The 26054-nt window shown below is 49.1% G+C and overlaps 1 protein-coding gene across 3 annotated transcripts in view; it reads right to left on the reverse strand.

Annotated features, from left to right (window-relative positions):
• Positions 1–4699: 4699 nt before the first annotated feature.
• trit1 (tRNA isopentenyltransferase 1) overlaps positions 4700–26054 on the reverse strand; it is a 60179-nt gene continuing 38824 nt past the window's right edge. For 2 of the 3 annotated variants that reach the window (XM_090209431.1, XM_090209432.1), the window contains 5 exons: positions 24724–24836; positions 20330–20407; positions 5897–6006; positions 5633–5750; positions 4700–5439 (listed from right to left, as the gene is read on the reverse strand). In XM_090209431.1, the coding sequence (XP_090065557.1) occupies positions 5207–5439; positions 5633–5750; positions 5897–6006; positions 20330–20407; positions 24724–24836 (652 nt within the window). In that variant the 3' untranslated portion in view covers positions 4700–5206. The remainder of the gene's footprint in view (positions 5440–5632; positions 5751–5896; positions 6007–20329; positions 20408–24723; positions 24837–26054) is intronic. The other variant, XM_090209433.1, reaches the window with a different exon arrangement.

Below are 26054 nucleotides of genomic sequence, written 5' to 3' on the forward strand. Positions count from 1 at the left end.
GCTAGCTAACACACACACACACCCCTGCTAGCTAACACACACACACCCCTGCTAGCTAACACACACACACCCCTGCTAGCTAACACACACACACACCTGCTAGCTAACACACACACCTGCTAGCTAACACACACACCTGCTAGCTAACACACACACCTGCTAGCTAACACACACACACACACACACCTGCTAGCTAACACACACACACACACACCTGCTAGCTAACAGACACACACACACCTGCTAGCTAACAGACACACACACACGCACACACACACACCTGCTAGCTAACAGACACACACACACGCACACACACACACCTGCTAGCTAACAGACACACACACACACACCTGCTAGCTAACAGACACACACACACCTGCTAGCTAACAGACACACACACACACCTGCTAGCTAACAGACACACACACACACCTGCTAGCTAACAGACACACACACACACCTGCTAGCTAACAGACACACACACACGCACCTGCTAGCTAACAGACACACACACACACACACCTGCTAGCTAACAGACACACACACACACACACACACCTGCTAGCTAACAGACACACACACACACACACACACACACCTGCTAGCTAACAGACACACACACACACACACACACACACCTGCTAGCTAACAGACACACACACACACACACCTGCTAGCTAACAGACACACACACACACCTGCTAGCTAACAGACACACACACACACCTGCTAGCTAACAGACACACACACACACCTGCTAGCTAACAGACACACACACACCTGCTAGCTAACAGACACACACACACACACACCTGCTAGCTAACAGACACACACACACCTGGGCACCACCAGTACAGAGCTTGCTCAGGAATGGCAGCAGGCAGGTGTGAGTGCATCTGCACGCACAGTGAGGCGAAGACTTTTGGAGGATGGCCTGGTGTCAAGAAGGGCAGCAAAGAAACCACTTCTCTCTAGGAAAAACATCAGGGACAGACTGATATTCTGCAAAAGGTACAGGGATCGGACTGCTGAGGACTGGGGTAAAGTCATTTTCTCTGATGAACCCCCTTGAGCGCTACCATCAGTCCTGTGTCATGCCAACAGTAAAGCATCCTGAGACCATTCATGATATTTTGGGTCCATGGCCAGGAAACTCCCCAGACCTTAATCCCATTGAGAGCCAATGAAAACCAATCAATCCTCAAGAGGTGGGTGGACAAACAAAAACCCACAAATTCTGACAAACTCCAAGCATTATGCAAGAATCGTCTGCCACTTATGAAATGCTTGTAATTATACTTCAGTATTCCATAGTAACATCTGACAAAAATATCTAAAGACACTGAAGCAGCAAACTTTGTGGAAATTAATATTTGTGTCATTCTCAAAACTTTTGGCCACGACTGTAGTTAGCTAGCAGAGACAACACACAGCTGATAGATTACTGAGTAGTTAGCTAACAGAGACACAGACAACACACAGCTGATGGAGAGAAAGAGGGAGATGTAGAGAGAGAGAGAGAGAGAGATGTAGAGAGAGAGAGAGAGAGAGATGTAGAGAGAGAGAGAGAGATGTAGAGAGAGAGAGATGTAGAGAGAGAGAGATGTAGAGAGAGAGAGATGTAGAAAGAGAGAGATGTAGAGAGAGAGAGATGTAGAGAGGGAGAGATGTAGAGAGAGAGATGTAGAGAGAGAGAGAGAGATGTAGAGAGAGAGAGAGATGTAGAGAGAGAGAGAGATGTAGAGAGAGAGAGATGTAGAGAGAGAGAGAGATGTAGAGAGAGAGAGAGATGTAGAGAGAGAGAGAGATGTAGAGAGAGAGATGTAGAGAGAGAGAGAGAGATGTAGAGAGGGAGAGAGATGTAGAGAGGGAGAGAGATGTAGAGAGAGAGAGAGAGATGTAGAGAGAGAGAGAGATGTAGAGAGAGAGAGAGAGATGTAGAGAGAGAGAGAGATGTAGAGAGAGAGATGTAGAGAGAGAGATGTAGAGAGAGAGATGTAGGGAGAGAGATGTAGGAAGAGAGAGAGAGAGATGTAGAGAGAGAGAGAGAGATGTAGAGAGAGAGAGAGAGATGTAGAGAGAGAGAGAGATGTAGAGAGAGAGAGAGATGTAGAGAGAGAGAGAGATGTAGAGAGAGAGAGATGTAGAGAGAGAGAGAGATGTAGAGAGAGAGAGAGATGTAGAGAGAGAGAGAGATGTAGAGAGAGAGAGAGATGTAGGGAGAGAGATGTAGGGAGAGAGATGTAGGGAGAGAGATGTAGGGAGAGAGATGTAGGGAGAGAGATGTAGGGAGAGAGATGTAGGGAGAGAGATGTAGGGAGAGAGATGTAGGGAGAGAGATGTAGGGAGAGAGATGTAGGGAGAGAGATGTAGGGAGAGAGATGTAGGGAGAGAGATGTAGGGAGAGAGATGTAGGGAGAGAGATGTAGGGAGAGAGATGTAGGGAGAGAGATGTAGGGAGAGAGATGTAGGGAGAGAGATGTAGGGAGAGAGATGTAGGGAGAGAGATGTAGGGAGAGAGATGTAGGGAGAGAGATGTAGGGAGAGAGATGTAGGGAGAGAGATGTAGAGAGAGAGAGATGTAGAGAGAGAGATGTAGAGAGAGAGATGTAGAGAGAGAGAGAGAGAGAGAGAGAGAGATGTAGAGAGAGAGATGTAGAGAGAGAGATGTAGAGAGGGAGAGAGGGAGAGAGAGAGATGTAGAGAGAGAGATGTAGAGAGAGAGAGATGTAGAGAGAGAGATGTAGAGAGAGAGAGAGAGAGAGAGAGAGATGTAGAGAGAGAGATGTAGAGAGAGGGAGAGAGAGAGAGAGAGAGGGAGAGAGAGAGATGTAGAGAGAGAGATGTAGAGAGGGAGAGAGGGAGAGAGAGAGATGTAGAGAGAGAGATGTAGGGAGAGAGAGAGATGTAGAGAGAGAGATGTAGGGAGAGAGAGAGAGAGAGAGAGAGATGTAGAGAGAGAGATGTAGAGAGAGAGAGAGAGAGAGATGTAGAGAGAGAGAGAGATGTAGAGAGAGAGAGAGGGAGAGAGAGAGATGTAGAGAGAGAGATGTAGGGAGAGAGAGATGTAGAGAGAGAGATGAGAGAGAGAGAGAGAGAGAGAGAGAAGGGGCCAGTGACCTTTGCTATCAGTGTAGATCTGACCCAGATACACACAATCCCTACCAGTTATTATGTCTAGATGTATATTTAGCATTGGGATGAGGTCAGTGACTGAGGTTATGGATAAACTACTGAATACTGGAGAGTATGGAGAAAACTACAGGGATGGTTGAAAAGAGAGAGAGGGATAGTGGAGAGTGTAAGAAGAGGGGGTGATGGAATATTTTTTTTTTTTAAACATGAGGAGATATAAATAAACAAAGAGAAAGAGAAAAATGGAAACATTGGGAGAATGACAGGAAACGTCAGGGGAGAGGGAAAGAGACCGAGAGAGAGAGAGAGAGAGGGAAAGAGACCGAGAGAGAGAGAGAGAGAGAGGGAAAGAGACCGAGAGAGAGAGAGAGAGAGGGAAAGAGACCGAGAGAGAGAGAGAGAGAGGGAAAGAGACCGAGAGAGAGAGAGAGAGGGAAAGAGACCGAGAGAGAGAGAGAGAGAGGGAAAGAGACCGAGAGAGAGAGAGAGAGGGAAAGTGCACCTTGTGCTGGGGACAATAAAAGGCCACTAAAATGTGCAGTTTTGTCACAACACAATGCCACAGATGGGAGCAATTGGCAATTGGCGTGGTGACTGCAGGAATGTCCACAAGAGCCGTTACCAGGTTATTGAATGTTCAGTTCTCTACCATAAGCCGCTTCCAACATCGTTTTAGAGGATTTTACAGTTCATCCAACCGGCCCCACGTGTTCGGAGTCGTGTAGGCGAGCGGTTGGCTGAGGTCAACGTTGTGAACAGAGTGTCCCATGGTGATGGTGGGGTTATGGTATGGGAAACGGACACAATTGCATTTTATCGATGCCAAATTGAACACACAGAGATAGTGACGAGATCCCGAGGACCATTATCGTGCCCATTCATCCACTGCCATCACCTCATGTTTCACAGCACGATAAAGCACGGCCCCACGTCGCAAGGATCTGTGGCCAATTTCTGGGAGTTGAAAATGTCCCCCGTTCTTTCATGGCCTGTATACTCACCAGACATGGCACCCATTGATCATGTTTAGGATGCTCTGGGATCGACAGCGTGTTCCAGTTTCCGCCAATATCCAGCACCTTTTCATAGCCATTGAAGAGCGGGACGACATTACACAGGCCACAATCAACAGCCTGATCAACTCTATGTGAAGAACATGTGTCGCTCGAGGCAAATGATGGTCACACCAGAAACTGACTGGTTTTCTGATCCGCGTCCTTACTTCTGCACGTCTGTATTCCCAGGGATATGAAATCCATAGATTAGGACCCAATGAACTTCATTTCAATCTGACTGATTTCCATTTTTGATCTGTAACTCAGTAAAAATGGTTGCCATTGTTGCGTTGATAGTTTTGGTTCTGCATAGTAACACAGTGGCTAGAATCAGTGAAAACACAGTACTTTAAACTCCTAAGATGTCCCACTGAAGGTACAAATCCCACTGAAGGTACAAATCCCACTGAAGGTACAAATCCCACTGAAGGTACAAATCCCACTTCGCTCATAAAAACTATTAAATGATGTCATGTTTGTCTGGTCATTCAAACACAACTGAAGTCATATTAAAAAAAAAAATGTATCTTTAATTATAATAATTACAATGCAGACACATGTACATCTCGTTACAAACACAGCAGTTGCCATAGAGTGTGTTTACTGGACAGGTTACCTGACGAGGACAGAGACGGTTGGGGGTCTTATTGAACCCTGCTGTAGAACATCAACTGTCATTCCATTTGAGAGTTCTGTCACAATTCAACTTCACTTCAGAATCCAAGGAACCAAAACCGACCAAATCCATGAGCTTGGAGTCAAACAACGATGAAGTCATAGACAGGAGTGATGATGTCATAGCGGTGATGTCGTCAAGAGACCGACTTCTCCCCGGTCTCTGTGTTGTCCTCAGATAATCCATTATTTTTTATTTACTTTTTAAGTGTCTTTGACTGTTCCGTTTTATCTTTCTGATTTAACAGGAGTCAATCCGACAAGCTGAGGCCAAAAAGACTGACTTCTGTCCCATCAGCAATACTGATCATAGGGTCTTATAGTGAAGCATACCTCCTCTCCTATAGAACTGGGGCTTCTTTCTCAGTAGAACTGGTACCTGGGGACTCTGGTTCTCCACAGGCCTCAGCTGAGCCAGGGGCTAGAGTAGTGGAGTTACCCAAGGTAGGGCCATCTGTAGTAGAGGTGGGAGGTGGAGTAGTCCCCTGGGGCTGGTGGCTGGCTGGTTCAGGTTCGGGCTCGCACTTCCTCCTTTTCCTCACATGATAGTGGTGTTTTTTAGACTTGAGATGGGCTGGAGACAACAACAGAGAAAGACAGACAGGTTTCAATTCCATGAACATAAAAGTCACTCTAAAGACATTGAGTGCGGACTCACGAGGAATGCCTGTATGTCTCAGAAACACAGACAAGTCGTAGTTGTTCCTATTGTATACAGTCATGCCAACCCACAACGTTGGTAGAACGTTGCCGTAACGCTTGCCCACCTGTCCACTCCAGATCTCCAATGATCACCTTGTCACACAGCTCACAGGTGTGACGGCTTCGCTTGTTCCTCTTCCCCGCCCCCTCCACTCTCATTGGCTCAACGGTAGGTCGCTCCCCCTGGGGGCGGAGTTAAAGAAGAGGAAGTGAGCAAAATCAAATCAAACTTTATTTTAAGCTCTTTCAGCCATCTCAACAAACATTACAGAACATTTGACAGAAGAAGCAAAACAAATCAGGACTAAAGACTGAAAGACTGTATCCACCTTAGTAAGACTATCCAGTATGAGAAGGGCTGGGCTTAGGACAGTCTCCTCCCACTGTGACACGTCAGTCACATCCAGACCATACACCGCAGGGACGTTGTCCCCTGGTCCTGAAGACAGAGACAAAGAGACAGACTCAGAGGGTCTCATGGTGCTGCTGGACTGGACAGACACATGAAGCCTGTTGAGACGTTGTCCCCTGGTCCTGACGAGAGAGACATCGGTTGTGATCGGATTCTATACCCTTCTACATGAAGTGCACACTACCCCTGAATGATTCAAAAGCATCACCTGGCCCCCGACGACAGAGAGGGAGAGACATGTCTTGCCTGCTACTATGCTAAAGGGAGTTTCTGCCTTATTTCTCCTTCTAAATCATTGATGAGACTGAACTGCTACAGAAAGAGGGGGAGGCAATGTGGTTTCATTGAGTGTCAATCACATGAGCTCAGTTTCCATCTCTAAATGTACTAGCACAATACAGTCTGCATGCCACTGCAGCTCTGACCGGATGCCATTGTGGCTCTACTTTATTGCAGTTCAGTGGTGGTGTGAGTGAGTGCAGCAGCCACACCCTAGAGCTGTGTCAATCTGCTGACTCACACTGGCTCCATAATAGAACTCTCTCTCTCTCCCTCCATCTCTATCTGTCGAGCAGTGAAAGCCATAACCCATTACTGAATACTCTCCAGCTCCTTACAAAATTGAATGGATAGAAGATACACAGAGATACCTAGCGCGTAGCAGAGACCGATGCCTAGCGCGTAGCAGAGACCGATGCCTAGCGCGTAGCAGAGACCGATGCCTAGCGCGTAGCAGAGACCGATGCCTAGCGCGTAGCAGAGACCGATGCCTAGCGCGTAGCAGAGACCGATGCCTAGCGTAGCAGAGACCGATGCCTAGCGCGTAGCAGAGACCGATGCCTAGCGCGTAGCAGAGACCGATGCCTAGCGCGTAGCAGAGACAGATGCCTAGCGCGTAGCAGAGACAGATGCCTAGCGCGTAGCAGAGACAGATGCCTAGCGCGTAGCAGAGACAGATGCCTAGCGCGTAGCAGAGACAGATGCGTAGCAGAGACAGATGCCTAGCGCGTAGCAGAGACAGATGCCTAGCGCGTAGCAGAGACAGATGCCTAGCGCGTAGCAGAGACAGATGCGTAGCAGAGACAGATGCCTAGCGCGAGTAGAGACAGATGCCTAGCGCGAGTAGAGACAGATGCCTAGCGCGTAGCAGAGACAGATGCCTAGCGCGTAGCAGAGACAGATGCGTAGCAGAGACAGATGCCTAGCGCGAGTAGAGACAGATGCCTAGCGCGAGTAGAGACAGATGCCTAGCGCGAGCAGAGACCGATGCCTAGCGCGTAGCAGAGACAGATGCCTAGCGCGTAGCAGAGACAGATGCCTAGCGCGTAGCAGAGACAGATGCCTAGCGCGTAGCAGAGACAGATGCCTAGCGCGTAGCAGAGACAGATGCCTAGCGCGTAGCAGAGACAGATGCTAGCAGAGACAGATGCCTAGCGCGTAGCAGAGACAGATGCCTAGCGCGTAGCAGAGACAGAGGCGTAGCAGAGACAGATGCCTAGCGCGAGTAGAGACAGATGCCTAGCGCGAGTAGAGACAGATGCCTAGTGCCTAGCAGAGACAGATGCCTAGCGCTAGCAGAGACAGATGCCTAGCGCTAGCAGAGACAGATGCCTAGCGCGAGCAGAGACAGATGCCTAGCGCGTAGCAGAGACAGATGCCTAGCGCGTAGCAGAGACAGATGCCTAGCGCGAGCAGAGACAGATGCCTAGCGCCTAGCAGAGACAGATGCCTAGCGCGTAGCAGAGACAGATGCCTAGCGCGTAGCAGAGACAGATGCCTAGCGCGTAGCAGAGACAGATGCCTAGCGCGAGCAGAGACAGATGCCTAGCGCGTAGCAGAGACAGATGCCTAGCGCGTAGCAGAGACAGATGCCTAGCGCGAGCAGAGACAGATACCTAGCAGAGACAGATGCCTAGCGCGTAGCAGAGACAGATGCCTAGCGCGTAGCAGAGACAGATGCCTAGCGCGTAGCAGAGACAGATGCCTAGCGCGTAGCAGAGACAGATGCCTAGCGCGTAGCAGAGACAGATGCCTAGCGCGTAGCAGAGACAGATGCCTAGCGCGTAGCAGAGACAGATGCCTAGCGCGTAGCAGAGACAGATGCCTAGCGCGTAGCAGAGACAGATGCCTAGCGCGTAGCAGAGACAGATGCCTAGCGCGTAGCAGAGACAGATGCCTAGCGCGTAGCAGAGACAGATGCCTAGCGCGTAGCAGAGACCGATACCTAGCGCGTAGCAGAGACCGATACCTAGCGCTAGCAGAGACAGATACCTAGCGCGTAGCAGAGACCGATACCTAGCGCTAGCAGAGACAGATGCCTAGCGCGTAGCAGAGACCGATGCCTAGCGCGTAGCAGAGACCGATGCCTAGCGCGTAGCAGAGACCGATGCCTAGCGCGTAGCAGAGACCGATGCCTAGCGCGTAGCAGAGACCGATGCCTAGCGCGTAGCAGAGACCGATGCCTAGCGCGTAGCAGAGACCGATGCCTAGCGCGTAGCAGAGACCGATGCCTAGCGCGTAGCAGAGACCGATGCCTAGCGCGTAGCAGAGACCGATGCCTAGCGCGTAGCAGAGACCGATGCCTAGCGCGTAGCAGAGACCGATGCCTAGCGCGTAGCAGAGACCGATGCCTAGCGCGTAGCAGAGACCGATGCCTAGCGCGTAGCAGAGACCGATGCCTAGCGCGTAGCAGAGACCGATGCCTAGCGCGTAGCAGAGACCGATGCCTAGCGCGTAGCAGAGACCGATGCCTAGCGCGTAGCAGAGACAGATGCCTAGCGCGTAGCAGAGACAGATGCCTAGCGCGTAGCAGAGACAGATGCCTAGCGCGTAGCAGAGACAGATGCCAAGCGCGTAGCAGAGACAGATGCCTAGCGCGTAGCAGAGACAGATGCCTAGCGCGTAGCAGAGACAGATGCCTAGCGCGTAGCAGAGACAGATGCCTGGCGCGTAGCAGAGACAGATGCCTAGCGCGTAGCAGAGACAGATGCCTAGCGCGTAGCAGAGACAGATGCCTGGCGCGTAGCAGAGACAGATGCCTGGCTCGTAGCAGAGACAGATGCCTGTGGGGGGGGGGGGTGATCACCTTAACCTTAATTATGGTTTAATCGCCCACACACACCTACGGTTTCTGGTGGAAAAGACAGTCAAACTACCTTTACATGATATATATTGTCATTGTTTTCTGTCAGACTGGGAGAGTCCCTCTATATCATAAAAAAAAAAATCTAATCAATCCATTTTAAGTCCTCATATAAAGGATGTTTTTAATAGAGGTCATCAACATTTACCTAACTGCATTCCTTTACAACGAAAGCAATCGTCCATTCAACAAGCAGTGTTTGTGGAACAACAATGGTGGACATACCTTTTCATAACCAATACCTCCTTTCTTTAGTGACCTACTGCCCGCCCCCCCCCCCCCCCCCACCCCCGCGTCGTTCTGACCAGTCACTGTTCAAATTCAAAACATCAACTGCCACTGTGCAACTATTGAACACGTCACGTTATGTGATACCATAACAACTTGTGTTATGGGAGAAGCAAACGGTTACCTTATCACGACCAAAACGTCTCTCTCTTCTCGATTGAACTACTCTACGAGGCGTCTCCTATGCCCACACCTGTCTCTAAACAATGTGTTCGCTGACAGGGTGACGCTGTAGCTCACTTCCCTGCTTGCCAACTGTTAAAAAAAATCAGACTCAGGTTTGCCTTTAGAGACGGTTTGTGTTGGGTTTAAAGTTGCTGTTTATGTTGCTCTCGCAACAGAACAGACAGCAGGTGGGAGGAGCAGAGCACCTGGGATATGTACAGCACACCCTATGTAGTTGTATTGTACTCTCTCTCTCTCTCTCTCTGGTTGCCAGATGACTGTTTTACAATCTTCCTGAAATCTTACTCTGCCTGACTGCTGTGAAAGGGGGATGAGGGAGGGAGGGACAAAGAGAGGGGTACCTTACCCTGTGGCACACACACTATCACCCTCCACGTCTGTCTCAGAGGGGTATCAGTTCCACTCCAACACAAGGGACGTATCAAAGACTGAACCACATCTGACAGCTGCTGTGTGTGTGTGTGTGTGTGTGTGTGTGTCCTTGTTTGGTGACTTAAGTGGTTTGTTTGCGTGTGCGTGTGTGGAGAAACAGTAGCACACCTGTTACAACAAATGGCCCAGAGTCATCTGTCTCTCACGTGTGTGTGGTGTGTGTGAGTAAGAGAAAGAAGAGGAGGGAGGACGAGAGGGGGCTGAAGTTAGGAGGGAGGAAGAGAGGGGGCTGAAGGTAGAAGAGGAGGGAGGAAGAGAGGGGGCTGAAGGTAGAAGAGGAGGGAGGAAGAGAGGGGGCTGAAGGTAGAAGAGGGGGGAGGAAGAGAGGGGGCTGAAGGTAGAAGAGGAAGGAGGAAGAGAGGGGGCTGAAGGTAGAAGAGGAGGGAGGAAGAGGGGGCTGAAGGTAGAAGAGGAAGGAGGAAGAGAGGGGGCTGAAGGTAGGAGGGAGGAAGAGGGGGCTGAAGGTAGAAGAGGAGGGAGGAAGAGAGGAGGGAGGAAGAGAGGGGGCTGAAGGAAGGAGGGAGGAAGAGAGGAGGGAGGACGAGAGGAGGGAGGAAGAGGGGGCTGAAGGTAGAAGAGGAGGGAGGACGAGAGGGGGCTGAAGGTAGAAGAGGAGGGAGGACGAGAGGGGGCTGAAGGTAGAAGAGGAGGGAGGACGAGAGGGGGCTGAAGGTAGAAGAGGAGGGAGGAAGAGAGGGCTGAAGGTAGAAGAGGAGGGAGGAAGAGAGAGGGCTGAAGGTAGAAGAGGAGGGAGGAAGAGAGGGGGCTGAAGGTAGAAGAGGAGGGAGGAAGAGAGAGGGCTGAAGGTAGAAGGTGAGGGAGGAAGAGAGGGGGCTGAAGGTAGAAGAGGAGGGAGGAAGAGAGGGGGCTGAAGGTAGAAGAGGAGGGAGGAAGAGAGGGGGCTGAAGGTAGAAGAGGGAAATATATAAAAGAGGGAAGAGGAAGATGAGTGACAAGGACATCAGGAAGAAGATAAGGAACGAGGAAAGAAACAAGAGAGAGTGATATTTAAAGGCAGGAGAAAGAGGGTGAGAACTAAGCTTGTCCCTGGTTAAACCCTAACTGAGACCTGGTCTGACCTGGGTTAACCTGGGGTCTGTGTAGCCAGGCACTAAAATAGAACTTGGTTGTATTTGTGGCGCTTGACGCGCTGCCAGTCCCGCCTCTCCAATCTCATTGGTTTTTAGGAGCACATACCCACGTGGTGATTGGAAGATGAACTGAGGTCCACACTCCAGTCCAGTTGGTGGTGGTAATGCACCTTAAAGTTGGTTGCCAACCACCATATAAAGTCCAAAGAAGAAGAAGAAGCCTGAAGGAGGAGAGATTACTAGAAACAAACTAACCCTTTTATGTGTGGATTATTGTCAGAGTAGAGGACCTTGTGCATTTCAGGTAAAATAACAACCCAACGTTTATATCCCAGGACAGATTAGTTAGCAACAGCTAGCTAGCTAAATTGCCATAAATGTTAAATGCTTTTCGACCTGTCCCAAATTAATATAGTTGGTTCAGAGTTTTTTTTATATATTTCAACCTGCGTGTCCTGATTTCTTCTGGAGTGGGTGGACGAAATTCAACATGTGCGTGATGGCGCATGCAAACACTCTGGTAAACATCATGGTTGGCCAACACTGGCCTTGAGTGAACCCACTAACCCTAATGGAGCTGTTCATCGACCATCCTCACCAAATCGACTCTATAGACGTCATCGATCACTTCATGAATAAAGTACCCATCTATCTATTAGGGATATAACGATTCACCGGTTCCCAGATGTTTAAAGATACGAGTGCGTCGGTCAGTGGGACCCCAAAACCGATCCAAAACGTAGCACGCGCATAAGCCCGAAAATAGATTTACAACATTTACAAATTGCCGGTTCACAATTTTTTCTTTGGGCGGGGGGGGGCTGAAATTATTTTCTTTCCATCTTCCCCCAAAAAGTAAAAAATATCTCTCATTGTCTTTTGTATCAGTAGCTTGTTCAAACTGCGCACCGTGCACAGCTTCACACGCTGACCAATGAGAGGCCTATTCCTGATCTGGCACATATTCACATCACCTTCAGCATTCAAACGTTAGTCAAATGGCTCGCACAATTTTAGGCTGTGTTACACTTAACTAAAACACAAACGTAATAAAATATTGTTCAAATTTGTTTACATCCCTGCTAGTGAGCATTTTATCCTTTGTCAAGATAATCCATCCACCTGACAGGTGTGGCATATCAAGAAGCTGATTAAACAGCATGATCACTACACAGGTGCACCTTGTGCTGGGGACATTAAAAGGCCACTTTAAAATGTACCGTTTAGTCACAACAACACAATGCCACAGATGTCTCAAGTTGAGGGAGCGTGCAATTGGCGCGCTGACTGCAGGAATGTGCAGCAGAGCTGTTGCCATAGAATTGAATGTTCATTTCTCTACTACAAGCCTCCTCCAATGTCGTTTTAGAGAATTTGGCAGTACAGCCAACCGGTCTCACAGCAGTAGACCACATGTAACCACACCATCCCAGGACCTCCACAACCACAGACCACGTGTAACCACGCCAGCCCAGGACCTCCACAACCACAGACCACGTGTAACCACACCAGCCCAGGACCTCCACATCAGGCTTCTTCCCCTGCGGGAAGTCTGAGACCAACCATCGGGACAGCTGATGAAACTGTAGTTTTGCACAAACAAAGAATTTCTGTACAAACGGTCAGAAACCATCTCAGGGAAGCTCATCTGCGTGCTCGTCGTCCACACCAGGGTCTTGACCTGGCTGCAGTTTGGTGTCGTAACCGAATTCAGTGAGCAAATGTTCACCTTCGACGGTCACTGGCACGCCGGAAGTGTGCTCTTCACAGACGAATGCCGGTTTCAACTACAGATGCCAGACAGCGTATATGGCGTTGTGTGGGGGCGAGCAGTCTGCCGATGTCAACGTTGTGAACAGAGTGCCCCATTGGCGGCGGTGGTGTTATGGTATTGGGGCAGGCATAAGCTACAGACAACAAACACAATTGTAATTTAATCAAGGTCCATTTGAATGCACAGAGATACCGTGACGAGATCCTGAGGCCCATTGTCGTGCCATTCATCCGCCGCCATCACCTCATGTTTCAGCGTGATAATGCACGTCTCCAATGTCGCAAGGATCTGGACACAATTCCTGGAAGCTGAACATGTTCTTCCATGGCCTGCATCCTCACCAGACATGTCAACCCATTGATCATGTTTGGGATGCTCTGGATTGACTCGTATGACAGCATGTTCCAGTTCCCGCCGATATCCAGAAACTTCCGACAGCCATTGGAGAGGACCGTTGAGCTACAGTTCCCGCCAATATCCAGCAACGTCGTGACAACAATACACAGGCCACAATCAAGTGTGATCAACTCTATGTGAAGGAGATGTGTAATGCTGCGTGAGGCTAAATGGTGGTCAGACCGCAGAACTGGTTCTGATCCACTCCTAAGGTATCTGAGACCAACAGGTGCATATCTGTATTCCCAGTCAAACGAAATCCATAGATTCGGGCCTATAATTCATTCATTTCAATTGACAGATTTTCTTGTATGAACTTTTAAACTCAATAAAAAAAATAAAAAGTTGAATTTGTTGCATGTTGCGTTTATATTTTTGTTCAGTGTAGTTGAGTAAAGTTGTAAACTTGTAGTGTTTTAAGAGCTGTTTGTTTCCATTCATCAAATTCGCACGTAGGAGGTGACGTTACCAGGGAAACATATAGACACAGGGGTGAAAGTAATCTAATGATTCCATCTAATGACTCCATCTAATGACTCCATCTAATGACTCCATCTAATGACTCCATCTAATGACTCCATCTAATGACTCCATCTAATGACTCCATCTAATGACTCCATCTAATGACTCCATCTAATGACTCCAACTAATGACTCCATCTAATGACTCCATCTAATGACTCCATCTAATGACTCCATCTAATGATTCCATCTAATGATTCCAACTAATGATTCCATCTAATGATTCCATCTAAATGACTCCAACTAATGACTCCAACTAATGACTCCATCTAATGACTCCATCTAATGACTCCATCTAATGACTCCATCTAATGACTCCATCTAATGACTCCATCTAATGACTCCAGATAAAGTTGTCACCAGTGACGCTAAAAGAACTCGGTGAAGGGGATTGGACATTGAGAAAGGAAGCTAACTCTACATAAGCCTATCAGAAACCAGCCTAGCACTCTAGTAAACATAATGACTTCCTTTGGGGGATCAGTAGTAACTTCGTGTTCATCCACCATCATCATCATCATTAAAAATGACTGACGTCTTGTTGACGGATGAATCCGGATAGTCAGGGAGCTTAGAAAAATGAGATTTAATTAAGAGAGGTTGCTGACTGGATCAAAGCAGCCTAACACACCGGGCAGGCCAGCACATCCACAGTATCTCCTGACCTCAGTGGAGGTGTCGTAGCGTTGACTATCGTTAAAATGTGAAGATCGTATATTATCAAATCAATTCTGTATAATATATCATTATAATATTAATAATACCATAATTTATGTATAATTATTCAACGAATCACAGAAGAGTAATTACCCCGGAAGTCGGTGGGCATCACGGAAACATGTTTATGGTGTCAATTTCCCAAATATAACTCTTCAGATATTTTCACATCTTATCGATTACGGTCTTCTATTAATGTGATATTACCTCAGTCATATTCTGAATGTCGCAAACCCTTGGATATCTGTACGAACCCCTAGCATAGATCATGAATCAGCGATATACAAATTGTATACACACAATAGCAAAATACACACAATAGCTCATAGAATTGGTTACGGAGAGAGGGACAGAGAGAGGGACGGAGAGAGGGACGGACTGAGGGACAGACTGAGGGACAGACTGAGGGACAGACTGAGGGACAGACTGAGGGACAGACTGAGGGACAGACTGAGGGACAGACTGAGGGACAGACTGAGGGACAGACTGAGGGACAGACTGAGGGACAGACTGAGGGACAGACTGAGGGACAGACTGAGGGACGGAGAGAGGGACGGAGAGAGGGACAGACTGAGGGACGGAGAGAGGGACAGACTGAGGGACGGAGAGAGGGACAGACTGAGGGACGGAGAGATAGAAAAGTCCCTAGTTGATGAAACCGATATTACGGCTTGGTAGACAAAGGAAAGGGGCGGGGACAGGAAAAGAGCGGGAAACTCAGAGAGGATTCACTAGAATACAGTTGATAACGACACTCGCAAAATGCTAATACTTTTAACATGAACAGCCGCCGATTCGAAAATAAAATTTCAATTTTCATATTTACGAGTGTAAGTGCCTTTGTTGTCCCGTCTCCGCGATCCGTCTCCGGTCCGTCTCCTGGATAGATTGTTGACAGAAAGTCTCTGGTTTGTCCGCCAGAGATTAAAGTCTTTCGTAGTTTTGTAGCTTGTTATAATGGACACGTCAGCGTTACCATTTGGTCATTCAACCGGCTGCGTTTACCAGACTAAAGTCCTTAGAAAGCTGCAGCCTGAATCATTCTTCTTACGTTTGTAGATTTCTTAGTCAATGTGGGAATGATCTCCACGTTTTCTGGTCTTGTCCTTTGGTCAACTTGTAGTTTATAACCACTTCACACACACACGCGTCAACCAGCATATTTTGGTCTCTAGAGTGATAGCCATTCCAATGTGGGGACCTCGTCCCGCCCGTTATCTTGACTCTAGTTTGTAGATTTCTTAACCATTCGAGATATCCGGCTTACCGTGGTGGTCTCTTTGGCATAAAATGTAAATTGTCACGAGTGGTTTTATACTCTGTGGAAGAAGGGCGTTTCCATGACGCCTGATGTAATGTCTGGGCTCACGGGGGTGTGGCCACTGAACTGTTAAAACTTTATATCTAAACAAGTATCTCATTTAGAAGGCCAACATCACATCACATTACATCTTCTCAGAAATAGTTTCATATTCAATCATATATTTTATACAACCATCAGATGCAAACCACACAATTGAGAAGTGGAACCAAAGACACAGTAACGTTCCTGTCCTTCATAAGACCAAGACAAACTCGACATGACTTTCCTTAAACCTCTCTGGGACGGTAGCGTCCCACCTGGCCAAAAGCCAAAGAAAATGCAGAGCTCCAAAATCAAATAAATGACTATAAAAACCAACCATGTAAGATACCAAATTAAAGCTACACTTGTTGTGAATCCAGCCAACATGTCAGATTTCAAAAAAGGCTATCTGAGGATAGCACCATAGTAAACAAAGAGAGAGGAGCATATTTCAACCCTGCAGGCACGACACAAAACGCAGAAATAAAGATATAATTCATGCCATATCTTTGACAATCTTCTTCTGTTGGCACTCCAATATGTCCCATAAACATCACAAATTGTCATTTTGTTCGATTAGTTCCATCGATATATATCCAAAATGTCCATTTATTTGGCATGTTTGATCCAGAAAAACACAGGTTCCAACTTGCGCAACGTCGCTACAAAATATCTCACAAGTTACCTGTAAACTTTGCCAAAACATTTCAAACTACTTTTGTAATACAACTTTAGGTATTTTTTTATGTAAATAATCGATAAAATTGAAGATGATCTGTGTTCAATACAGGAGGAAAACAAACTGTAGCTAGCTTTCTGGTCACGCGCCTCTATCTAACAGTACACTTCAAGTTACCCTCATTCTGGATGGCCGTACTTCTTCATTACACAAAGGAATAACCTCAACTAATTTCTAAAGACTGGTGACATCCAATGGAAGCGGTAGGAACTGCAAGAAGGTCCCTTAGAAATCTGGATTCCCAATGAAAGCTCATTGAAGAGAGAGTGACTTCAAAAATCTGAATGGTTTGTCCTCGGGGTTTCACCTGCTAAATAAGTTCTGTTATACTCAGAGACATGATTCAAACAGTTTTAGAAACTTCAGAGTGTTTTCTATTCAAATCTACTACTAATAAGCATATCTTATCTTCCGGGGATGAGTAGCAGGCAGTTGAATTTGGGCATGCTTTTCATCCAAAATTCCGAATGCTGCCCACTATCCTAGAGAAGTTTTAAGTGTCCACGGACCATTCCCACATTCTCAAAAATATAAATATTGTTTAATTCTCCAATTTTGGGGATTAGGAAATATGGCAATAAGAATGTCTTTGTTCCCCATAGGTGTCCTCCCTCAATACCCCATGGCAGTAAAGAGAGAGTTTCTACCAGGAATTTATGACCGTTGTAAAACCTGGGGTGGGAGAGAGAGTGAGACGGGGGGGGGGGGCACGATATACACCCAAAAAGGGCCACGTCATGACAGAGGATTTAATTCTTTAAGAAAACAGCCCTAATGTTGGAAACAAACATCATTATGTTGTCATCGAGTCACATTTACGTATTTTCCAAGCTACAGCACACAATATTTTACATACAATAGGTTTTTAAAGCGGTCTAAGGCACTGCGACTGAGTGCTAGATGCGGCACTACAGACCCTGGTTCGATTCCAGGCTGATTCACAACCGGCTGTGATTGGAAGTCCCACAGCGGCGGAGCACAATTGGCCCAGCTTCGTCCGCGTTAGGGTTCGGGGCCGGGGCAGGCTTCGTCCGCGTTCGGGGCCGGGGCAGGCTTCGTCCGCGTTCGGGGCCGGGGCAGGCTTCGTCCGCGTTCGGGGCCGGGGCAGGCTTCGTCCGCGTTCGGGGCCGGGGCAGGCTTCGTCCGCGTTCGGGGCCGGGGCAGGCTTCGTCCGCGTTCGGGGCCGGGGCAGGCTTCGTCCGCGTTCGGGGCCGGGGCAGGCTTCGTCCGCGTTCGGGGCCGGGGCAGGCTTCGTCCGCGTTCGGGGCCGGGGCAGGCTTCGTCCGCGTTCGGGGCCGGGGCAGGCTTCGTCCGCGTTCGGGGCCGGGGCAGGCTTCGTCCGCGTTCGGGGCCGGGGCAGGCTTCGTCCGCGTTCGGGGCCGGGGCAGGCTTCGTCCGCGTTCGGGGCCGGGGCAGGCTTCGTCCGCGTTCGGGGCCGGGGCAGGCTTCGTCCGCGTTCGGGGCCGGGGCAGGCTTCGTCCGCGTTCGGGGCCGGGGCAGGCTTCGTCCGCGTTCGGGGCCGGGGCAGGCTTCGTCCGCGTTCGGGGCCGGGGCAGGCTTCGTCCGCGTTCGGGGCCGGGGTAGGCTTCGTCCGCGTTCGGGGCCGGGGTAGGCTTCGTCCGCGTTCGGGGCCGGGGTAGGCTTCGTCCGCGTTCGGGGCCGGGGTAGGCTTCGTCCGCGTTCGGGGCCGGGGTAGGCTTCGTCCGCGTTCGGGGCCGGGGTAGGCTTCGTCCGCGTTCGGGGCCGGGGTAGGCTTCGTCCGCGTTCGGGGCCGGGGTAGGCTTCGTCCGCGTTCGGGGCCGGGGTAGGCTTCGTCCGCGTTCGGGGCCGGGGTAGGCTTCGTCCGCGTTAGGGGCCGGGGTAGGCTTCGTCCGCGTTAGGGGCCGGGGTAGGCTTCGTCCGCGTTAGGGGCCGGGGTAGGCTTCGTCCGCGTTAGGGGCCGGGGTAGGCTTCGTCCGCGTTAGGGGCCGGGGTAGGCTTCGTCCGCGTTAGGGGCCGGGGTAGGCTTCGTCCGCGTTAGGGTTTTTGGCCGGGGTAGGCTTCGTCCGCGTTAGGGTTTTTGGCCGGGGTAGGCTTCGTCCGCGTTAGGGTTTTTGGCCGGGGTAGGCTTCGTCCGCGTTAGGGTTTTTGGCCGGGGTAGGCTTCGTCCGCGTTAGGGTTTGGCCGGGGTAGGCTTCGTCCGCGTTAGGGTTTGGCCGGGGTAGGCTTCGTCCGCATTAGGGTTTGGCCGGGGTAGGCTTCGTCCGCGTTAGGCTTCGTCCGGGGTAGGGTTTGGCCGGGTTAGGGTTTGGCCGGGTTAGGGTTTGGCCGGGTTAGGGTTTGGCCGGGGTAGGCCGTCATTGTAAAATAAGAATTTCTTCTTAGCTGACTTGTCTAGTTAAAATAAAAGGTTAAATATAATAGTAACGAAAGGACAAAGAGAGTCTGCATTCTGTTTGCCATGGACCAAAAAAATATTGCGATACTGGAATAGTTACAGCCTTAGTAGATAACCAAGCTAGTCTAACACTCTGGGAAGTATCATGATTGGCCAACATCGTCTGGCCCTCAGCGGAGGCCTTCATTACCGATGTTGATTGACCATCGTCACGGAGACGAAAGCTTGGAACTAAGCACCAAGGCAAAGATAAGCAGATAAGCCAGACAAGCAGACACCCAGGCAATGTGGACACACACACACACACCGTCTCTCACACAAATAGTCGCTCTCACGCAGACAGTCTCTTTCACTCTCACACACAGCCTCACATAGTCACACAGTCTCTCTCACAGACACACACTCTCACGCAACGAACACACAGTCTATCCATCTGGCGCAGGCCACTGAGGTCAGACAGAGAGGTGAGGAGGTTTAAGCCACTTCTGTCCTAACAGGATTAGGACTGGAGGAAGACGAGGGTGGAGGAAGAGACAAGCGGTGGAGACAGGTGGGGGATCAAGGATCAAGGCTAAGGGGTTAGTGCAGGTCAGAAGTGCTTCAGGCTGTCTGGCAGCCCAATCCCCCACTCAAACCCTAGACCCTACCCCCTTAGGTCCAATCCCTGAGGCATTTCACGTACATCGAATGAATGGATGCCCAACCCTACCCAAATAGGAGCCTAGACACTTCAAGTAACCCCTACAACCACGTCTGGAAAGGTTACAGGTCAAATCTCTCCTCTCCTCTCCTCTCCTCAATAGGGGGTGTGCTGTTGGGAGTGTTTCATTGGCTGTGTGTGATTGTGTGTCGGCTGTCAGAGCAGTTTACCGATCGATGTAGCTGTACACAGCCCATCTGTAAATAGCCGATCCAACCTACCTCATCCTATATTTGTTTTTTTTCTGCTCTTTTGCAAACCAGTATTTCAACTTGCACATCCTCATCTGCACGTGTATCACTCCAGTGTTAATCTGCTAAATAGTCATTACTTTGCTACTATGGCCTATTTATTGCCTTACTTTATTTGAATCCACTGTATATAAACTTTTCTATTGTGTTATCGACTTTGTTTATCCCACGTGTAACTCTGAGTTGTTGTTTTTGTCTCACTGCTTTGCTTTATCTTGGCCAGGTCGCAGTTGTAAATGAGAACTTGTTCTCAACTGGCCTCCCTGGTTAAATAAAAAGGTGAAATAAAACGGAGAGAGGGACAGACTGAGGGACGGAGAGAGGGGCGGAGAGAGGGGCGGAGAGAGGGGCGGAGAGAGGGGCGGAGAGAGGGGCGGAGAGAGGGACTCACTCTTGAGGAAGCGATTACGGACCCATTTGTTCTGTTTCCTGGCGTACCGTCTCGTAGCCATCTTCAGATTCTCTACACCTGAGAGAGAAAGAGATTCAGCCCATTAAATCTCATACACACACACACACACACACACACACACACACAGGCTTCCGTTAGCTGGTAATAGCCGGTATTTGCCCCAAACCCCCAAAATGAAAAGCTGATAAATAATACTAAATTCCATTACAAAAAGAAAAGCTTTTCAGCCTGTTGACTGAGGTAAATACCAGTGAGAGCCGAGGACACGGCGCCAACAGCTGTTGACTGAGGTAAATACCAGTGTCTGTAGTGAGAGCCGAGGACACGGCACCAACAGCTGTTGACTGAGGTAAATACCAGTGAGAGCCGAGGACACGGCGCCAACAGCTGTTGACTGAGGTAAATACCAGTGTCTGTAGTGAGAGCCGAGGACACGGCACCAACAGCTGTTGACTGAGGTAAATACCAGTGAGAGCCGAGGACACGGCGCCAACAGCTGTTGGCTGAGGTAAATACCAGTGTCTGTAGTGAGAGCCGAGGACACGGCACCAACAGCTGTTGACTGAGGTAAATACCAGTGAGAGCCGAGGACACGGCGCCAACAGCTGTTGACTGAGGTAAATACCAGTGTCTGTAGTGAGAGCCGAGGACACGGCACCAACAGCTGTTGACTGAGGTAAATACCAGTGAGAGCCGAGGACACGGCGCCAACAGCTGTTGACTGAGGTAAATACCAGTGAGAGCCGAGGACACGGCGCCAACAGCTGTTGACTGAGGTAAATACCAGTGTCTGTAGTGAGAGCCGAGGACACGGCGCCAACAGCTGTTGACTGAGGTAAATACCAGTGAGAGCCGAGGACACGGCGCCAACAGCTGTTGACTGAGGTAAATACCAGTGAGAGCCGAGGACACGGCGCCAACAGCTGTTGACTGAGGTAAATACCAGTGAGAGCCGAGGACACGGTGCCAACAGCTGTTGACTGAGGTAAATACCAGTGAGAGCCGAGGACACGGCGCCAACAGCTGTTGACTGAGGTAAATACCAGTGAGAGCCGAGGAGACGGCGCCAACAGCTGTTGGCTGAGGTAAATACCAGTGTCTGTAGTGAGAGCCGAGGACACGGCGCCAACAGCTGTTGACTGAGGTAAATACCAGTGAGAGCCGAGGACACGGCGCCCACAGCTGTTGACTGAGGTAAATACCAGTGTCCGTAGTGAGAGCCGAGGACACGGCGCCAACAGCTGTTGACTGAGGTAAATACCAGTGAGAGCCGAGGACACGGCGCCAACAGCTGTTGACTGAGGTAAATACCAGTGAGAGCCGAGGACACGGCGCCAACAGCTGTTGACTGAGGTAAATACCAGTGAGAGCCGAGGACACGGCGCCAACAGCTGTTGACTGAGGTAAATACCAGTGAGAGCCGAGGACACGGCGCCAACAGCTGTTGGCTGAGGTAAATACCAGTGAGAGCCGAGGACACGGCGCCAACAGCTGTTGACTGAGGTAAATACCAGTGAGAGCCGAGGACACGGCGCCAACAGCTGTTGACTGAGGTAAATACCAGTGAGAGCCGAGGACACGGCGCCAACAGCTGTTGACTGAGGTAAATACCAGTGAGAGCCGAGGACACGGCGCCAACAGCTGTTTGTAGCCGCTGGAGTGAAACGTGGTTGAATACGACCAGTCATTGCCCAACAATTCTGAATCAAATCACATGTAAAAAAAATAATAATAAAAAATAAATTAAAATATGCCCACTATTAAAAAGAGCAGCTATTGTTATTTCCCCAACTGCTAATTGAAGCGCACTTCCCATTCCCCCTTCAAGTGTATAGGCAACTCGGCAGGCCTCATCACATCCCATACAACGTTGACTAGGCAGGCCTCATCACGTCCCACACAACGTTAACTAGGCAGGCCTCATCAGGCCTCATCACGTCCCACACAACGTTGACTAGGCAGGCCTCATCAGGCCTCATCACGTCCCACACAACGTTGACTAGGCAGGCATCATCAGGCCTCATCACGTCCCACACAACGTTAACTAGGCAGGCCTCATCACGTCCCACACAACGTTAACTAGGCAGGCCTCATCACGTCCCACACAACGTTAACTAGGCAGGCCTCATCAGGCCTCATCACGTCCCACACAACATTGACTAGGCAGGCATCATCAGGCCTCATCACGTCCCACACAACGTTAACTAGGCAGGCCTCAGCACGTCCCACACAACGTTAACTAGGCAGGCCCTCATCACGTCCCACACAACGTTAACTAGGCAGGCCTCATCAGGCCTCATCACGTCCCACACAACGTTGACTAGGCAGGCATCGTCAGGCCTCATCACGTCCCACACAACGTTGACTAGGCAGGCCTCATCACGTCCCACACAACGTTAACTAGGCAGGCCTCATCAGGCCTCATCACGTCCCACACAACGTTGACTAGGCAGGCCTCATCAGGCCTCATCACGTCCCACACAACGTTAACTAGGCAGGCCTCAGAATGTCCCACACAACATTGCAATGTGCTGGAGGTAGTAGACATTTTGAAAACACATAATTGCTTGAAACCTGAACTTTTTACTACATGTTATGAAGCATGTTTTTCTACACTATTCAGAATGTGATGAGGAGATTGAATATTCATAATTTATGCAAATAATATAACTCAGAGTAGGCCGATCAGATTTCTTCCTCTATCTTTCTTTGAATAATGTTGGCCTTTTATAAATCACATTTCATGCAATTCTACAACACTTTATACGACTAAAGACATTAGCTAAAGACATATTTATTTAAATATGACACAAATGACAGGCTAGCCTACTCGGCTGACATTAGCAGATCAATAAAACGATGTCCGATCCCATATGTGAGCCCTACGAGAACACAAATACAACATGACCTCCGTCTGACCTGGAGGAAGTGTCCCCGACCCAATGATGAGACAGTGAGGATGCAGACTCAGCAGGGAGTCTTTCTCATCGTCTTCTCTTTACAGTAAATTTGCTTTCGAAAACAGTTTCTCCGTGCTTGTATTTTTAAATATTGCGATATGTCTGGATGGATCGTTCTGCTTTTCACTGACAGTTGCAACTCTACAAATCGTCTCCTTGGTATTTGCAGCGAGCGCTGCCCAAATTGCCGGTCCTTCTGACTGAAGGCTATGCGATTTAAAACAAACCACAGTTTAGAGCTAAATGATCCTCTAAAATGATCCTCTGTGGTCAACTCAATGATTTTATTTATTTCTGAATAAACATGAGTAAGCTAATGAGGCTATATAATTTTGGAAATTTAATTCAATTTACTTTGGAAAAAGCTTTCCATAACCTTATGGACACGCAGCCTATGTCATCTAATATCTACAAATTGCTCAACAGAATTCGGTAAGAACGATGTTGCATCCTAGGTGAATGTTCTGTTAAAATTAATTATTAAAAAAACTAAAAAGTGATTTCTGTCATAGTGAGAAACGTGGCTGGACGCCCTAATCAGATTAGGGAATAAATGTTCATGGGTCTGGTCAATTTATGGTACATTTAAATTCTTCCGGTCAAATGAATGGCACCACATCTTCCTAACCTAAATCCTGGTACGCAAACACACACCTTGGTTCCGGAGTGTCTCTCAAACACACACACACACCTTGGTTCCGGAGTGTCTCTCAAACACACACACACACCTTGGTTCCGGAGTGTCTCTCAAACACACACACACACACCTTGGTTCCGGAGTGTCTCTCAAACACACACACACACACCTTGGTTCCGGAGTGTCTCTCAAACACACACACACCTTGGTTCCGGAGTGTCTCTCAAACACACACACACACACTGGTTCTGGAGTGTCTCTCAAACACACACACACACCTTGGTACCGGAGTGTCTCTCAAACACACACACACCTTGGTTCCGGAGTGTCTCTCAAACACACACACACCTGGGTTCCGGAGTGTCTCTCAAACACACACACACACCTTGGTTCCGGAGTGTCTCTCAAACACACACACACACACCTTGGTTCCGGAGTGTCTCTCAAACACACACACACACACCTTGGTTCCGGAGTGTCTCTCAAACACACACACACACCTTGGTTCCGGAGTGTCTCTCAAACACACACACACACCTTGGTTCCGGAGTGTCTCTCAAACACACACACACCTTGGTTACGGAGTGTCTCTCAAACACACAAACACCTTGGTTACAGAGTGTCTCTCAAACACACACCTTGGTTCCAGAGTGTCTCTCAAACACACACCTTGGTTCCGGAGTGTCTCTCAAACACACACCTTGGTTCCGGAGTGTCTCTCAAACACACACACACACACCTTGGTTCCGGAGTGTCTCTCAAACACACACACACACCTTGGTTCCGGAGTGTCTCTCGGACCTCCTGTGTCGTCTCATCAGGACATGTCAGGTACTCATGGAACTCCTTAAAACCTATAGACTGGAATATACCATGCTGGTAGTCCTGACTGAGACAGAGAGAGAGGAGGAGAGAGAGAGAGAGAGGAGGAGAGAGGAGAGAGAGAAGGAGAAAGGAGGAGAGAGAGAGAGAAGGAGGAGATAAGGAGACACTGAGCAAGGGGGTGACAGAGAGAGAGGGAGGAAGTGGTGAACAGTAGTAACATATGATTATAGCAGTATCATTACATATATAATTGTCATCAAGTCCTCCAAAAATAACAAGTGTCACACAGTCTTGAGCTAGACTAGACAACCAGGGGCAATGTCTTCATCTCTCTAATCCATCACACGCTCTCTGAAACCTCCCTCCTTCCCTATCACTCTACATATCACTCCACAGTAGGGGTCAGGCCGGGAGACACAGAGAGACAGGAGACAGACGGACACAGAGTCTCATGATGCTGCTGGACAGAGACGTGAAGCCTGCTGAGACGTTGTCCCCTGGTCCTGACGAGAGAGACATTGGTTGTGATCGGATTCTATACCCTTCTACATGAAGTGTACACTTGTACACTACCCCTGAATTATTCAAAAGCATCACCTGGCCCCCGACGACAGAGAGGGAGAGACATGTCTTGCCTGTGTGACCTGCTACTATGCTAAAGGGAGTTTCTGCCTTATTTCTCCTTCTAAATCATTGATGAGAGTGAACAAGAGCATGCTACAGAAAGAGGGGGAGGCAATGTGGTTTCATTGAGTGTCAATCATATGAGCTCAGTTTCCATCTCTAAATGTACTAGCACAATACAGTCTGCATTCCACTGCAGCTCTGACCGGATGCCATTGTGGCTCTACGTTATTGCAGTTCAGTGGTGGTGTGAGTGAGTGCAGCAGCCACACCCTAGAGCTGTGTCAATCTGCTGACTCACACTGGCTCCATAACAGAACTCTCTCCCTAACCCCCCCCCCCTCTCTCTCCCTAACTGCCCTCCCCCTCGAGAGAGATGATGTGCATCAGTAGAGGGCAAGAGAGAGAAGAATGGAAGGGATATGGAGATAGAAAAGAGAGGACACTTGAGGGGAAGTAAAGAAGAGAGAAGAGAGCGGGGGGGGGGGGGGGGGGGGGGTCTTTGTACGAGGATTGACCTTGCAGATTGGTGACCGCAGTCAAAGGTGGGGGGGTTGCTGAAGGAGGGAGTCAGTGGGTAGAGCAGCATCCTAAGGAAAAATGCCATCAATTCCCTGTGACCTAAGAGTCTCACACAATCAATGGTCAAATCAATAAG

Source organism: Oncorhynchus mykiss, chromosome 18, assembly GCF_057628025.1.
Source record: "Oncorhynchus mykiss isolate SJ-2025 chromosome 18, ASM5762802v1, whole genome shotgun sequence".
Classification (NCBI taxonomy): Eukaryota; Metazoa; Chordata; class Actinopteri; order Salmoniformes; family Salmonidae; genus Oncorhynchus; species Oncorhynchus mykiss.